This window comes from Alosa alosa, chromosome 13, assembly GCF_017589495.1.
Source record: "Alosa alosa isolate M-15738 ecotype Scorff River chromosome 13, AALO_Geno_1.1, whole genome shotgun sequence".
NCBI lineage: Eukaryota > Metazoa > Chordata > Actinopteri > Clupeiformes > Clupeidae > Alosa > Alosa alosa.
In genome coordinates, this window is record NC_063201.1 from 31,849,038 (window position 1) to 31,866,314 (window position 17,277).

Consider the following 17,277-nt stretch of genomic DNA (forward strand, 5'->3'; position numbering starts at 1 on the left):
TGAAGCTTACCGACTGTGCACCTTCAGTTTTAACTTGATGTGAAGTCATCATCCAGACTTCATAGCCTTCGTTCAAATTTGTCCATTTCTTTCAAAATTGACCGAAGTCATCCATACACTTGCTTGCACAGAAGCCTGCACTGTATTGTTATGCGGCAATTATGTTTATATTCTCCTGTCTCTGATTCGTTTCTAATGGTGGCTGGTATTGTTATGCCAGTCTCTACTATATTCAGAACAGCAGGTGCCAGTCTATAGCTTTGTTGCATAGAGATAAATTGGTATTATGAGAAGCAGCTGCCATTCAAACTTTCTTTCTCAACAGTGAGTCAATTCTTTGTTAGGCTATGTGATGACACACTATTTTACTGTAGGCCGTTTGCTATTCAGTTCACCTGGCACCATATTATTACATTTTCAGCAACATTTCGCAGCCGTGGCCTACTGGTTAGCGCTTCGGACTTGTAACCAGAGGGTTGCCGGTTCGAACCCCGACCAGTAGGAACGGCTGAAGTGCCCTTGAGCAAGGCACCTAACCCCTCACTGCTCCCCGAGCGCCGCTGTAGCAGGCAGCTTACTGCGTCGGGATTAGTGTGTGCTTCACCTCACTGTGTGCTGAGTGTGTTTCACTAATTCATGGAATGGGATGAATGCAGAGACTAAATTTCCCTCACGGATCAAAAGAGTATATATACTTATACTTATACTTTTGGGTCCCGACCCACCAGTTAAGAAACACTGTATGTTACAGTTGATTCCACTGTCGCAAAGTTTGCTTCTTGTCAGTTCAATCATCGATATGGTATGCTGTATATATTTATACATACACCCGCATTTTGTACTAACAGCCATAATATCTAATAACCTAACAAGTTAACAATATTACATATTGCGCTCAAGCAGTTTATTACATAATGCGGCAGATTATTACAAAATGTGGCAGTTATTACATAATGACGTGAACATTTATTACATTTTGTCGATTTATTATATTTACATAATGCAGTGTTATTACATAATGAGTTGTTACACGCCATGTGCACGATAGGGCCCTATGACTCCTATGAGAATTTCCAATTATGTACAATGAATTCAACAATTAAAATGGATTGCGCTTGTAAACTACAGCATACATGCCCATTTAAATACCGGTATGCCATTATTTGCACCCTCATTCTATGCACTGGAGAGTAGTGAGTGCTAATTTCAAACACAGGCCTAGAAGTTTCTCCACAGGTATCATGTGACAGCCACTGGAAACTCTCTGCATGAGTATATACAGCCAAGAACATCAGAGCTCTGTCTTTCGGTCCAGCTCTTGTGGAGGAAGAAGGAAGCAGGAGTTTCTCAGACCTTTGTGTCTGTGAGGCTGGAAAGGACACTATTCATATCACTCTGTGAATTGTGACTGAGACAGGTAAAATCCCCTATTAAAATCTTGATATCTTGTATTGTGCAGAATTGTTTTTCTGTTGTGTTGTGAGGTAGTTTTAAGCTTAAATGAAACTTAACTGAAAAACATAAACTTATTTATGAATACTTGTTTTGCTGCATAAAAAATAGCCTTTTGCTGATACAAAATCCATATGGTTATGCTATTTCTTATCTTTTTAAGTAGTGTATGCTACCCTGTGTGGCCGCATTTGATCCAGAAATGTTTCCCAACCAAGCCATGAAAGATGGCCAAGTTTGTAAGAATTATTAAAGAAACCTGGTTAACAGTAATTGAATAAGCTCACAGTAAATCAAAGCGTGTGGTGATTGACATTATCCAGCTGTCGGAAAGTGTTCATGGAACAGTGTTCTTCAATAAATATATCCCACAGAGAGTTAGAGGAGTGAGGTGCTTCTGAGATTTTGGCTGCTAGCCAGTGGTGTCTGTTTTTAGTGTCACACAACCCTCTCCCTGGCATGTGGTCAGTCAGCTCCTTCTGAAAGCTTAGAAGCTCAGAGTTCACGTTCTCATATATTCAGTTATAGTAGGCATGTGATGTAAAGACTAATCCTTGTTTTTTTTTTTTTTTTTTTTTTTAAAAACATCATTGTGTTAAACATTGTGGACCCTATTTTAACGATCTGAAATGCAAGTATCAAACGCAAAACGCAAGTAGCTTTGTGGGCAGATCTCGGGCACTGTTGTTATTATACCAGCGGGATAAATGACTCTTGCGCCCGACACAAATCTTAAATGGGTTGGTCTGAAGTAGCTACATTACTCATAGGTGTGGTTTGGGCGTAACATGCAATAAACCAATCAGAGGGTCTTCTCACATTCCCTTTAAAAGCAGGCGCGCTTGTTCCATGGTGGATTGCTATTACAGGCGCACGCCAGGAGCGCTTCACAGCCGAGGAGACCGATGTTCTCGTCAGGGCCATGAAAGACAGAGAAGTGCCATTGTATGGGGATGGGAGAAACCCACCCAAATTAGCTTCGGTTAAACAGGCGTGGGAGGTACAGTAATTGCCACAAATGTTTCCATGACTGGCATTTTTCTTTTTGACAAAATGTAAATAAAGAAATGTCACGAAGACATACTTTCCGATGTTTTGGGCTCACTCTCACTGAATCACAGGGTATTGAATGCATGGTGATATTTTTGCAATGTAGTCTAACATTAGACCAAGATTACTTTGCTTCACTATACCTCACTATAGACGATGCAGCTCTTCTGCCAGATAAGCTCTCCTCTCCCGTGCTGCTGCTGGGGCATTTGGGTTAAATGCCATCGGCACATGCAGTTCAACATCACGTCTCCTTAAGTCCTCTAATATTTCCTCATTTATGTCATCAACACATCCATGATTCAAGGAAATGTTGTGTAAAACACAACATGCCACAAAGAATGGTGCGACTTTTTGCGGACTGTACTGTAAAGTGCCCCCTGACCTATCCAACATCTGAAGCGCATCTTCAGAATGTTCATTCAATTACACTGCGTGTTTGTGTGTGTTTTCGATTAAATAGCATTGACAGGAGATGGCAGATGTCTGTCACAACCTGTCGGGTCAGGGGTAGCTTAAGCCCTCATTCCTCCTCACTGAGGGAGAGATAAGTCTGTCTGGGCCGGCAGACCCTCTCATCCCGCGTCTAATTCTCTGTCCCAAGACGTACTCCATCTCACTGTGCAATAAAAAAATTATGAGAAGGGCAATTGAACCGCGTTGTGCACACGGCACATTATTGCCAAGCATGCACCCTTAAAATAGCATCTGAATAACGCGTCACTGACTTAAGACTAGGTTTTTCCTGGTCTGTTGCGGAATTGTTTTCTGAAACTGCAAAATACACCCCTGCTCTTTTCACTGAACCGCACCGGGGAGCACAAGTTAATTCCCTAATTTACCGACGTGCGTCTGTGGAGGGAAAATTCCGCTGTGCGTCCAATGCAAAATAGGAATGATACAAGCGCCAGTGTATAAAGTCAATTGCGCCTGAGTGCAAGATAGGGCCCTGTATGTCTAGTAACCCGGTGAGAGAATGGATTTACTATCATTGAGATGAATCAGTTTGTTTATCCACTGTTCTTTATGTATAATAGCTCAACCTACTTGCAGGAACATACTGTACGCTTGATGTTCACACTTATTACACTACAAAGAGCAGTAAGTACATCACTACAAAGAGTAGGGAAATCTATAGGACTAATCTATCAAAGGACTATTGGCTCCCAACTCCCCTCCATCCTTATAACACATATCATAAACGCTGTACGAACAAAGCCAAATCCATTGTCAAGGATGCCACCCACCCACGCCATTGTCTTTTCAGTCTATATCGGCTATACTGTATATATATATATATATATATATATATATATATATATAGCCTCTGGAAAGAAGCTGTGCCTGAGCCTGCTATACTTATATAGAATGTCTATTTATACACTACTTATTCCTATTATCTAATCTAATTTAATAATTTAATTAACCCACTTATGCTTCTGTTTCTGCTGTTTAATTTTTTGTTTCACCAAAACTGTTATAAATCATGGTCCAACAGGGATGAAAATGAGAAAATAACTCACCACAAAAACACTGACTGAGGTGACTTATTGTTTCAGATACAGGATGTCTAAAGGTCCAGCTGTTGGTATTGACCTTGGTACCACCTACTCCTGTGTGGGTATCTTCCAACATGGCAAGGTGGAGATCATTGCTAATGACCAGGGCAACAGGACTACCCCTAGCTATGTTGCTTTCACTGACTCAGAGAGGCTGATTGGGGATGCTGCAAAGAACCAGGTGGCCATGAACCCAACTAACACCGTGTTTGGTGAGAGGAAAGAGACTTGAAACAACTGCTACTTCATATATACTGTTGGCTGTTAACAGCTATTAGATATACATTTTCAAACAAATATCGTATTATAGTTTGTGCTTTATTCAGTATTGTGTTTTTTAAATCTTAGGTTGCCAAAGGTCATATGCAGTTAAAGTAGAATGTACCACAGATAAATGATTAAAATAATATTGTACTAGTTGTACTGATTTACTACAAATATACTGATTTACTGTAGCTTTGTTAGCTGTCATAATTCGATTATTTGACAATCAGTCGTAGAGTGATTTTTATATACTACTTGAAAAACCGTAGTGATCTCCAATCTTTGTGTAACTGTAATATGATTGTGTAATTGCAATTGCCCTTTCCCATTGCACAGATGCTAAACGTCTGATAGGCCGCAAATTTGATGACGCAGTTGTACAGTCAGACATGAAGCATTGGCCATTCAAAGTGGTGAGTGATGGAGGCAAGCCTAAAGTGGAAGTGGAATACAAGGGTGAGGTGAAGACATTCTACCCTGAAGAAGTGTCCTCCATGGTCCTCACAAAGATGAAAGAGATTTCTGAGGCCTACCTTGGCAAGGTAAGAAAAGGAATCATAACAAAAGAACATCAAAACAAAATGTGGGTGACTGTGCGTGAAAATATAAATGTACAGCCTCGAGAAGCCAGTGACAGACATCTTGTTTTCCTCAGCCAATGACCAATGCAGTCATCACCGTGCCTGCTTACTTCAATGACTCCCAGAGGCAAGCCACAAAGGATGCAGGGACCATTTCAGGGCTTAACATCCTGCGCATTATCAATGAACCAACTGCTGCTGCAATAGCCTATGGTTTAGACAAAAAGGTACTCTCTTTATATACAGGAGTCCGTAATATCTTGTTCAGGCCCTATAGTAATAAAAAACTTGTGTTTCCACGTTTGTCCTTTTCTGATTCAGGTTGGAGGGGAGCGGAATGTTCTGATCTTCGATCTAGGTGGAGGTACCTTTGATGTTTCCATACTTACTATTGAAGATGGCATTTTTGAGGTTAAGTCAACTGCTGGTGACACACATCTTGGTGGTGAGGACTTTGATAATCGTATGGTAAACCACTTTATTGGTGAGTTTAAGAGAAAATTCAAGAAGGATATCACCAATAACAAGAGGGCTGTTCGACGTTTGCGCACTGCCTGTGAGAGGGCCAAACGTACCTTATCCTCCAGCACCCAGGCTAGCATTGAGATCGACTCATTGTATGAGGGTGCTGACTTCTACACCTCAATCACAAGGGCCCGTTTTGAGGAGCTCAATGCTGACCTCTTCCGTGGCACACTAGAGCCAGTGGAAAAATCCCTGCGTGATGCCAAGATGGACAAAGCCCAGATTCATGACATTGTTCTTGTTGGTGGATCCACACGAATTCCAAAGATTCAGAAGCTCCTGCAGGACTTCTTCAATGGTCGTGACCTCAACAAGAGCATCAATCCAGATGAGGCTGTGGCCTATGGAGCTGGTTAGTGGTTTCTACATGTACACTGGAACAAATATTTACATAAATGTTTTAAATACATTTTGTCCTCTTTAACCTTGAGGTTTAATGTTTTCCTATTTACAGCTGTCCAGGCAGCCATTTTAGCGGGCGATAAGTCTGAAAATGTGCAAGACCTCTTACTTTTGGATGTGACCCCTCTCTCTCTGGGCATTGAGACAGCTGGTGGTGTCATGACAGTGCTCATAAAGAGGAACACTACCATCCCTACTAAACAAACTCAAACCTTTACAACATATTCTGACAACCAGCCAGGAGTGCTGATTCAGGTATATCCCTGCCTGGTATCAGTGAATGTTAAAATGTCTAATAAGAATTGTAAAAATGTGAAGCCTTGGAGTTGGAGTGTTATGCTTTTGAATGAAACATTTTGAGCATTGGTCAATATCTGTTGTTGATGGATTATTTCAGTGAGATGCATCAGATAAAAAAATGTGATTATTGATTGTTTGTTAATTATTTAATTAATGGTGGTCTGAGGTCAGCTGCCAGTAGGTGATAAAATGGCAAGCCACTGTACATAATTTAAGGTACTGTATTTGATCTGTGGTTGGAATTTTAATTCCATATCTCTGGCTGATTTATCCATTTGGTGCTCATAATGATTAATATTAGGTTAAGGCTAAATCTACTGTTGTGACACTGCAAACTAAACAGAATGGAAGCAAATATGTGGTCCAGTACACCATTTATTGAAAAATTTCCTTCAGTGTACCTTTTGTTGCTGTGCCAAAAAGCACACAAAAACAATGAGGGCTTGTTTGTTGTGTCTGTTGTGTGTGAGGAAACATAGAAGACTTCTCAATCTGGGAATTATTTTAGAATATTGGGGTGTGGTAGGGAATGGATTTGTCGTATCGTGCCGTACTAGTAGGCAATATTAAAGAGAAGGAAAATCAGTAGTAGTCATTAGTAGTGTAAGTAGTGAACAGATGGAAGAATATGATCTCTCTCTCTCTCTATTTCTTTCTTAGGTGTATGAAGGTGAAAGAGCTATGACAAAGGATAATAATATCCTGGGGAAATTTGAGCTCACTGGCATCCCCCCTGCTCCAAGAGGTGTTCCACAAATTGAGGTGACATTTGACATTGATGCCAATGGTATACTCAATGTGTCTGCTGTTGACAAGAGCACTGGCAAGGAGAATAAGATTACCATAACTAATGACAAAGGTATGGCTCAATGCATAATCCTAAACCATGCTTAATCTATTCATAGATGCATTTTTTTCTTTCTATTTATTGAAAGGATGGATATAAATCCAGATAATGTAGATTTTTAAGTAATATATAATATGTTAAATGCATTGAATGGACCCAGTGACCTTAGTATGTTATTGGTATATTACTATATGACTGTGTCTTCAGAAAGACTAACATGCAATTTGGCAGTTGCTATAATAAATTAAACTTTTCCTTCATAATGCTACTGATAAACACTTAAATGGATTATTTATTTTGTTTACCCAAGGTCGTCTGAGCAAGGAAGACATTGAGCGTATGGTACAGGAGGCTGACAAGTATAAAGCAGAAGATGATGCACAGAAAGAAAAGGTCACAGCAAAAAACACACTGGAGTCTCTTGCTTTCAATATGAAGAGCACTGTAGAGGATGAGAAGTTGCAGGATAAAATCAGTCCCGAGGACAAGAAGACCATTGTGGACAAGTGCAATGAGGTCATCTCTTGGCTGGACCGGAATCAGGTAATCACACAACATTGTATAAGTGATATAAGTGATCACTGAAAAAAAGCTACCATTATCCAGCACGATCATCCTCTGAGTGTATCTAGATGGTTAATAATTGCATGACAAATGCATGTTTTCAAGATGCTATCCACATTACAAAGGCTGTGTGAAGGACACTATCACCAAATAAGCAATCACAAAATTGAATATGTTGCATCCTGGATTATATAAGGGTTTATGAAGTCATCTCAGACTTATTGGAACTACAACTTCTTAAAACTACAAAACTACAAACAAACAATTCCCTACTCACTCTACCTGTGAATGAATCCCTCCAAACACGGAGGCATGACCCATCCAAAATGCAAGTGTTGAGACCATGACAACCATGAGAAAAATAAATCCACAGGAGACTAAACTTTTACCCCGGGCATGTATAAGGCTCCGCTCTGCGCATGCTCCATAAAATCTCTCCCCGGGCTTTTAGCGTAACAGAAAAGCGGCGTCATCTGTCTTCAGATAACACTTTCACCACAAGGGATAACGTGCATGTAATTTCTAAAACAAGTCATGGGTACAGCACGTACAAAATGTACAGGTCTGTAAACTTGTCCAATTCACCACTCAACATGGTACCAATTCGTCGCCAGCTAAATTGTTTGTCAATTGTTTTGGTCTCTGACATAATAGGTCAACCGGAAAAGCTAACTACTAATAAGCTGAAAGGGACATAGTAGCAGAGTTGGACATACTCCGGTCAATAAATCGATTCCCCTCCTGTGCCGGTATACTAGGACAAAGACAGTAGTGAAAATGAAATGGCCTTGTGAAGCTATAACCATAGCTCAACTTAACTGTACATGTAAACATACTTTTGGATTGCTGTAGAGAGGACTTTGAACGAGTGTTTGTTCCATACTGCCAGCTCCCCCTGTATTTCCCTCGTGTTGTTTCTAACTTTTTCACCATTCTTCCTGTCTACCACTCTGCTCTACTTTGCTTTTCTGTCTCTCTAACAGACAGCCGAGAAGGATGAGTATGAACACCAACAGAAGGAGCTTGAAAAAGTCTGCAACCCCATTATCACTAAGCTCTATCAGGGTGCTGGCGGCATGCCTGGGGGTATGCCTGGGGGTATGCCAGGAGGATTTCCAGGAGGTGCAGGTGGTAGCCCTTCATCAGGTCCAACCATTGAAGAGGTTGACTAATATCAGTAATGTCCCAAACCACTCTGGACATTTTTGCTTTTATTTTTCCGTTGCCAGATGTAACTGCAAATTAAACTACTTCAACCAGCATTAATGGATCTGTCACTCAAACCACTGTGCAATGTTGTCATTGAAAACCTTTGTGCATGTGAACACTCAAAGTTATTAAAGTATTTAAATTAAAAAGTATCTATTTAAAAGTTATTTAGCCTTGTTAACACCAGACCTATTCTCAGAATTGGTCTGGACATCATTGGTTCACCTCCACTTTCCAGCAGTGAAAGTAAACTCAAGTGGTACATTACACTCTTACCAATCCTATTTCAAAGAAAATACACGTCCGTGTCATTAAAAACTGACACTGACAACAGCCATTGGCACTTCCAACCATCCTCCTCCCTCAATCATTGTACAAAGAGGTTGTGATTGGTTCCTGGGTTTTTGGTAATTTGGGAATGGGAGGATTGTGGGAGTAAATTCAAATGTGTTCACAGATTTGTCTGGGTTCACCCCACCTACATATTAATATGACTCATACTAACATCTTTAAAACCCACTGCATTTCTGTTAAGCTTTATTGATATGTTTGAACCCACTGCATTTCTGTCTTGAGGTAAAAACAAGGATTAAAGTTCTCCGTCGTAGGACGGATTTCCGTCAATTTGATTTTAGAAATGTCATATTTGAGATCGATGCAGATCCGATGAGAAAAAAAATAGGGGGGGACTATCACCTTTGCTTTTCCTTTTTTAAGGCAACTACAAATATTAGGTAAATGTTTAAAGACCTAATAGTGTTCTTGAGAACTTTCTGTGTCTCAATCAGTGACCGCTCAAGAAGATAGCCTACTAGTGGGGTTGTTTAAGGCTCAGTCATTTCAAATTTGTGTTAAAGTTTGGTTTTCACTTCCAAGTTGAAGTTTAGGGTCTATAGAACAATTTGAGTCCGAGTGTCAAACACACAGATAAAAAATGGCCACTGGGGGGCGCCGCAAAATATATAAACTGCTACAACTTTTCATTAGATTATCCAATTTTAACATATGAGGTATGTATGGATTCAGAATTAAAAGGAGAAACTGGTGTGCTAAGAATTTGGTTAACAGATTAAAAACACACTTTATAATAAACACACTTTTAGCCCATGGACAGCAAAATTGTGCTTTTTTTTTTAGATAAAGGGTGGAAATGCCCTCAAAGTTGCAATGAAACATCATTTTTAACTAAATTCTTTGATGCAACAGTTGCTTTTCTGGACCAGTGAGTGACATTTGGGTAATTTTCTGCGGCACACCTGATGATCTCTCACGGTACATTAGTGTGCCCCGGCACTGTCCTAATCCCTAGCATTGCCACAAACAAACATTAGGCCTATGATATCCCATGAATGATAGATAGATAGATAGATAGATAGATATACTTTATTGATCCCTAGGGGAAATTCAAGAAATGAAATTTTTCATGTAGTCCAGGCAAAGTAAGGTCTGACCCAAAACTTATTGCAACAGAATTTATTTTCACATTTCTATATTTAATTTGGTTAATTTAAACACCATAGTAAAAGTCCATGAAAATCCAGTTGGTGGAAATATGTTAAAATGAGGGTTGTTTTATGCATCTTTCAGTAAATACTGACAAAAATTGCATTAGAATGTTGTAGAATAAGCATTCTAGAATATTGCATTGTTGAGGAACATTCTTTTATTTTCAAAGAGTTAGTACATTTCTCATGCTTATTTCAGACTGTTTTGTTGCAAAATTGGTGTCTATTTTTACATGTTGGCCCTTTGAATCAATGGAAATGGTTGTTGACGGGGATTGACTGATAGACTGTCTGTCCAATCAGAGGGGCCTGTATGATGCCTCTTTACTTTGTACAATTTTAGCTAAAACAGTAGACAGTATGTTTATGTAAGTCAATGAAGATAAATTGTAAAGGTTGAAGATGGGGTTGAATGGGGGTTTCTGGGCTATAGGGCCAGATACAGTAATAGCGGTATTAAACCGATGATGTATCATCTTGAGGGTCACCAAGTCCCCAAAAAATCTTCAAAAGTGACCTCACTGCTAATAGCTTATTTAGAGGGCATGCAGGTAAAAGCCTGTCCAGCCATTTAACTACTAATGTAAATGGCAGGAGTTACTGAATGGTACAGTGACTTTGTCTGGAAGTGTGGTCTATTGTCAGATGAAATGAAAATTGAGCTCTTTGACTAGAAACTTTAGATGTGTTTGGTGTACATAGAAGAATGGCTATACTGAAAAGAACCCCATGCCTAATGAGAATTATGGTGGAGGGGCTGTGCTATTGTGGGGCTGTTTTTATTCACAAAGGCCTTGAGAACCTAATTAAGGTGCATGGTGTCATGAACACCAAGAAAAACCTGAACATTTTCAAAGGAAATCTGCCAATCTCTGCCAAGACACTATAAATTGGTCATGATTGGATCATTCATCAGGTCAATGAACCAAAGCAAATGTCCAGATCAAAACAAATATTGTTTGCTGAACACAAAATCATGCTCCAGACATTGCCATCTCAGTCCCCTGATCTAAACTCCATAGGAAAACAGTGGGGTGAGTCAAAGAGGAGTGTGGACCTAGGAATCTGGACGATCTGGGGAGATTTTGTAAAGACGAACGGTCTTAAATCCCTTGCTTTGTATTCTCCAACTTTATGGGGTTTTATTGGCAAAGGGAGGCTTAAGAAGTTATTACAAGCAGGGGTGCCAATAATTGTGAGCAATGTGTTTTTGTTACAAATATTTATTTCTTTATGAGATTTTCCTTTTTCTCCAAATAAATTTGCTTCCCTTCAAGGTTGGATTTTTCCTAATTTCTTTCATTGTGAGATTACAATAAATCACCAACAGATTGTTTTTTAACCGAGGTGCCAACAATTCTGGAGGGTACTGTATATAATTGCTATAATTATTGCTATAATTTAAACTATATTTTCTGATTCAAAGCTAAACAACTGAACAACAGCTGAACTACAGCTATAAAACTGACTAAAAGCTAGATTCATGTCAATTCAGGTTGGTTTTTACAAAGTTAAATTGTGTTTTGTTTTATAAATCATGATATTGAATTATGCAGTGCAAGATGCCTCAAAGACAGTAGACAAATGCAGAAAGAAAGCTACAAAAGGCAGTGGATCTCTCTCTCTCACACACACACACACACACCACACATACAAACAAATAGATAAAGATTTCACCTGGTGGGGTAAATGATATATATATACTATAGTATGATGTAGTTTGTTGTAAGATTCCATGTTGAATTTTGTTTCAATATGGGTCGCTATAATTTAACGGATTGAACTGTAAATTATGCTGACATATGTTTAAAAATCTTGTTTCATGTACCCCTTTTTCAATTTGAGCCCCTGGCCCTCCAAAGGTCTCTGCACGGCACTGATATAGAGAGCTAGGCAATGCCCATGATGATGACTGAGCTGTGTAATGGGTCTGTTGCCTACTTTAGGCTATCATGACTACCTAAAACCGTCTTTATTCAGAAACTGTGTCATTGGTCATTGATTTATGTACTCAAAAATAGCCCTCTAGCCTTTTTCACAAGCCTGTATTACGCAATGGGTTCCTCAAAATTCCACACACATTATTATTGATTTACTTTCTTCCAGATATAAAGTTCTTTTGTGTTTTTGTTGTGAATAAAATGATGGCTTGATTGAAAAAAAAGTTGGTACTCATGATCCTAAATTCATAAACTCAAAGTTGCAAGTTGGGTGCTTAATATCACATCGGCTTTATGCAGCCATATTTGTGTATGGGTATCCTAGGTATCTTTGTGCTTCAGGGATATTCTGAACAACGATCTTAAATCGATTTGAGTGATTACCCAGGCTTTATTTACAATAACTTTAAAAATTATGTTTCATTGGAACTTTGAGGGCATTTCCACCCTTTATCTAAAAAAAAAAAGCACAATTTTGCTGTCCATGGGCTAAAAGTGTGTTTATTATAAAGTGTGTTTTTAATCCGGTAACCAAATGCTTAGCTCACCAGTTTCTCCTTTTAATTCTGAATCCATACATACCTCATATGTTATTTGGTTAAACTAGTCAAAAGTTGTAGCAGTTTAAATATTTTGCAGCGCCCCCTAGAGGCTATTTTGTTATCTGTGTGTTTGACACCCGGACTCAAATTGTTATATAGACCCTTCACTTCAACTTAGAAGTGAAAACCAAACTTTAACACCAATTTGAAGTGACTGAGAAAAATTACACACACATACGACCCCACTATACATCAGCCATGAGTTTCACTTTGTTTTGTATCTACACGCTCGTCTCGGGCGTTTGCTTAAAAAAAGGACTATAACGGAGGAGGACTATAACGGTCTAAAAGTTGGATTATAGTGACACAATCGAGACAGCAGGTAGGCCAATCCGTTTAACTTTTTTGGATATGATATTGTGAGCTCTATGTGCGAATTCGGAGAAGAAGCGTAGGCTGTGTTCTTTCCGTGCATCAATGTAGACAATTACTATCGCAAACTCTTGTCAGGGGAGGTCATTCATTTTGGGTGTCACCTATGACTTGAACAGATGTGTCTGCCTGCTATGCCACCCGATGTAGGGTACTATTATTGTTACAGTTTTTAATCAATGCAACTAACATTATGTGTAAAGCGACGCAATATAAACCGTAGCCTATGCAATTTGTCATCCCGTCTGTTATGACATCAACACAACAATGTTTTTCACAATTTGCGACGGAAGGTTTTGACTGAGCGTGTTAACATAAAATAATAATAATAATATTGTCATCATCGCGAACTGTCGAGTAAGGGGATCAGTCGTGTTTGTGACGCACAGACAGCCTTGTAGACTATTTTGCTTAGGCCTCACTTTGAACGACAGTAGGTTTAGAGTGTATGTTGACAAAAAATAACCATACAATTAAAATAGTCAACTTAAAACTTTGCTATAAAATATTATTAATTTATAGCACAAAACCATAACCAGTAGGCCTACCAGAACCTCGCATATTAGCGCCATGTGTGTGTGTGCGCGTCTATTTGGCAAGGCCACTGTCATGGATGCTTTGTTGCTAAAGGAAGGCAAGTGTCAAAAGTAAAAAAAATAAATGGAGATGGGCGGCTGTTGGAAACGGGGGAGAACTAACAAGCCATGGTGTAAAGAAATTAAAGAGCCAGGGGTTTGCTTTTGCGCGGTTCGCTGCAAGAAAATTGTTTATGGATGCAATAGGAAAACGTTTTACCATGCCACCAATCAGAAGACCGCCATAAGGTTAACGTTCGTGCACTTCAGGACATCTTCCCTATACCTGGTGCAACTAGCCACCACGACAGAGGTAGGCTACGTTTATCTAAGGCTGACCGTTTTTACGTTTAGAAAGTAGGCTATGCATGTTCTTTCATAGCGCAACACGACCTGTCCCTCACCATATCGCAACGTCTTGTCAACCTTACAATCTGTTGCTGAAGACAAAAGTGCCCTCTCCAGATTGTCGTTATCAAATGCGCAGACCTCCTGCATGAGCACACACAGTACTGCTGCTCATTGGAACACTGAGTTGTCTGTAAAACTAAAAATTACCATGTTTTCATTAAATGCGGAAGAGGCAACAAATGGAAATATGAACAATATCTAGAATGTTCTGATTCGTTACTTTGATGAGGAAATTGGAAGTCTTGCAAACTTGATTTTATAGATTTTACTTGGTGTTGAATTGCATATTAACAAGAAAAAAATTTCCCCTTTAAACACTTCTGGCCTGAAGTAATTAAATAAGAGTGTAAGTTAAAGCCTTTCTACAATATTGCTGCAGTAGAAAAGAACAGCAATGGCTAATCAGCAATGGTACTAAAATATATTTTTGTTCATCAGGAAAACTCAATCTCAATCAAGAACACTCAATTCGCCTTATTCACATGGCGGCCATTGGCGGCTAAAACGAGGCTACAGGGTACACAAACCATAGGATTGTTATGTTCTATGCATTCACCTGTAGGTGGCATTAATTATATAGTAAGTGTACCCTGTAGCTTCGTTTTGGTTTAAACAATGGCCGCCATGTGAATAAGGCGAATACTCCCTTTACTTTGCTGTTTGCATCTTTTTGTACATTAAAAACCAATAGGTCGTGACCGCAAAAGGGGTGCCATCTCTATAGGTAGATATGAACAACGTATGACTTATGGCCTGAAAAAAGTTCAGTCAAACGATTTTTTTTTTCACTTTAATCCCTGGGTAAAAAATGTGATGAAACGTACATGCTACTGTAGGCTTAGTCACAGTAAAAAAAAATTGTGATTCAATGATATTGCAACCATGTACACTTTTGTCAACAAAATAATACAAAGAACTGTGTGCTTGGCACAGTGCCCAACACTGAACGGAAGGTCCATATGCTTTAAAGAGCTTCTTTGTAATTCTGCAGTCTAGAATCATGCACAATTGCCTTTATTATGCAGTACACTTTACAACTACAAAGTACAAGAAAGCCCTAAGCTGATGAAGGCTAGCTAATTTTTAATAGTTAGTTAATAGTTAACACCCACCCTTGCACACCTATTTTCCCCTTGGTTCGGATGCCAGGGAACCAGTCACTAATTTTAATAAATTACCTTTTATTTTTATCAAAATTTGCACAGATTAAGTTTAAAACTACAATAAAACACGTTTAAACAGTCCATTAAAAGTCCAATCAGACCACGTTGTATAGTTCGTAGATGCAGTAGGGCAACAGTCCGGATGATGGAATGCGGCCAAAGGCGCAAAGACGCAGCTTTTTTTGTTGCTCTCCCAAATAAACCAGAAGTAAGCTGCGTCGAGTGGGCGAGATGACTGAGGAATAGAGAGGCAGACAATCAGCGATCAGAGCACACAAAAGACCAGAATATGCTTCCCACACGCTACACGGATGTGGCCCAAAGGCTCACGTTCCTTAGGTTTATACTTAGGGAGCGTTGAACTGTATTCAATCGTTCCATCCAGACCTGGGCTCACTCGCGATCGGCCCCGAAGTGGAAGGGGGAATCCAGCTGCAGCTGAAGGGTAGAGAAGCAGGCAACGAGGCGATCAGAAGCACCACCATCAGCTCGGGATAAGCACACACGTATACACACACATACAGGTATTCTCACGTTCCTTTAGAAGGAGGATAGCGAGCGTTGTATCCGATTCAGTCAGGCTGTACCCCCGGCGGCTCGTTCGTCTCTGGATCGGCCAGTCGGCGTAAATTCCTCCTCCGTTCTGCAGACGTGGTACCCGGGGCTGCAAACGATGCTTCCACGCCGAACTCCCTTACCCTCATATCATCAGTCTTAAATAGTCTATTCAATTAGTCCAGGGAGGTAGGGTCTGAGACAGGCAATGCAGTTCAGCTGAGACTGAAGGGATTCTCACATAGGATAGGCTAGATCATTGTAGTGGGCGTCAGGACAATAGGGCAATCAATTACTTCAAGTGCACATAGTAATCACACAAGTGAATGGCATCAAGCACAAAATCCACTCCCACAAGCAAATACAGACTACTGGTGTCCTATCAAGCACACAATATTGTCAACACAGCAATCGTGAAACACAACTTAAGCACCCCTTATGTCACTCCCAGCCCCCCTTTCAATAAACTACCCCGATCCCAAAGACAATGGCCCGACATACGCATTAATTCATTTATTGTATGGCCCCTATGAATGGAATTCCACGAAACTTGCATTCAGAGGGTGTCACACAATGATTGTGCAGTTCTGAGCATGTCAGCCAAAGATACCTGCGATTACAAAGCCTCATTTTTGCTTTTGCTTTTGCTTTTTGCTAACTAGGTGGCGCTATACCGCAAATGTGTGGTTATGGGATGTGTTGTGATGGCCCCTTTAGACCAACATGCAACATGATCATCCTAGGCCCTATGGTTCTCAAGATATTCACAGAAAACTGTGTCCGCCCTACCATCCTTTTGGGGGGCCCGGTGCAGTGGTTGCGCAACAGATCAAAACTCAATCAAAATCAATGCTTTTTTCATCCTTTTTGGGCTACATGCCCACCAAGTTTTGTGAAGTCCAGTCTCTCCTGTGTCCTGGGAATCGTTGACACAAAATTACTGGGGAAAAGAAAAACAATCCGAAGAAAAATAACTCTGACTAAACCTATATGACCGCCATTTCACTAGCGCAGGGGTCATACTTAGAACTAAGAGAAAACACATAAAAAAGTAAAAATAAAATTAGTAAAATGAATGTATTGATAGGGAACAGAAGACAGAATAGAGGTTTGATAGATCGGTTTGTTAAGCCTGAATTATCTGCAGCTGAATGTTAACAAGACATAAGAGCTGGTAGTGGACTCCCAGAGGAAATAGCTCAGTTTTACCCCTATCACAATCAACAGGGTAGATGTGACAGAGCAGTATAAGGGGAGGAGGAAAAGGTGTACCCCAATTAATAGTCCCGACTACGCCACCCCAGGAGAACCACTGTAATTACCCCCCAGGGAAATACCAAGGTAACCTCAGAATAGAATAGCCACACAGGTTCAAATGCACAATGCTGCACTCACATGGGT

The 17,277-nt window shown here is 39.9% G+C and overlaps 1 protein-coding gene across 1 annotated transcript; it reads left to right on the forward strand.

The window, feature by feature from the left end:
• The first annotated feature begins 1,289 nt into the window (after positions 1 to 1,289).
• Positions 1,290 to 8,806, forward strand: hsc70 (heat shock cognate 70). The gene is made up of 9 exons (XM_048260264.1): positions 1,290 to 1,417; positions 4,062 to 4,273; positions 4,662 to 4,867; positions 4,981 to 5,133; positions 5,228 to 5,783; positions 5,886 to 6,088; positions 6,794 to 6,992; positions 7,291 to 7,523; positions 8,528 to 8,806. The coding sequence occupies exons 2-9, from the start codon at positions 4,069 to 4,071 to the stop codon at positions 8,714 to 8,716; spliced, it is 1,944 nt and encodes a 647-aa protein (XP_048116221.1). The 5' UTR covers positions 1,290 to 1,417; positions 4,062 to 4,068; the 3' UTR covers positions 8,717 to 8,806.
• The last annotated feature ends 8,471 nt before the right edge of the window (positions 8,807 to 17,277 follow it).

Bases quoted from the DNA above. Each gene is read 5' to 3' on its own strand.
- hsc70 (XM_048260264.1), top strand. From the start codon at position 4,069: ATGTCTAAAGGTCCAGCTGTTGGTATTGACCTTGGTACCACCTACTCC. The intron at 4,274-4,661 runs GTGAGAGGAAAG...CCCATTGCACAG, and splicing joins CCCAACTAACACCGTGTTTG to ATGCTAAACGTCTGATAGGC. The intron at 6,993-7,290 runs GTATGGCTCAAT...TGTTTACCCAAG, and splicing joins TACCATAACTAATGACAAAG to GTCGTCTGAGCAAGGAAGAC.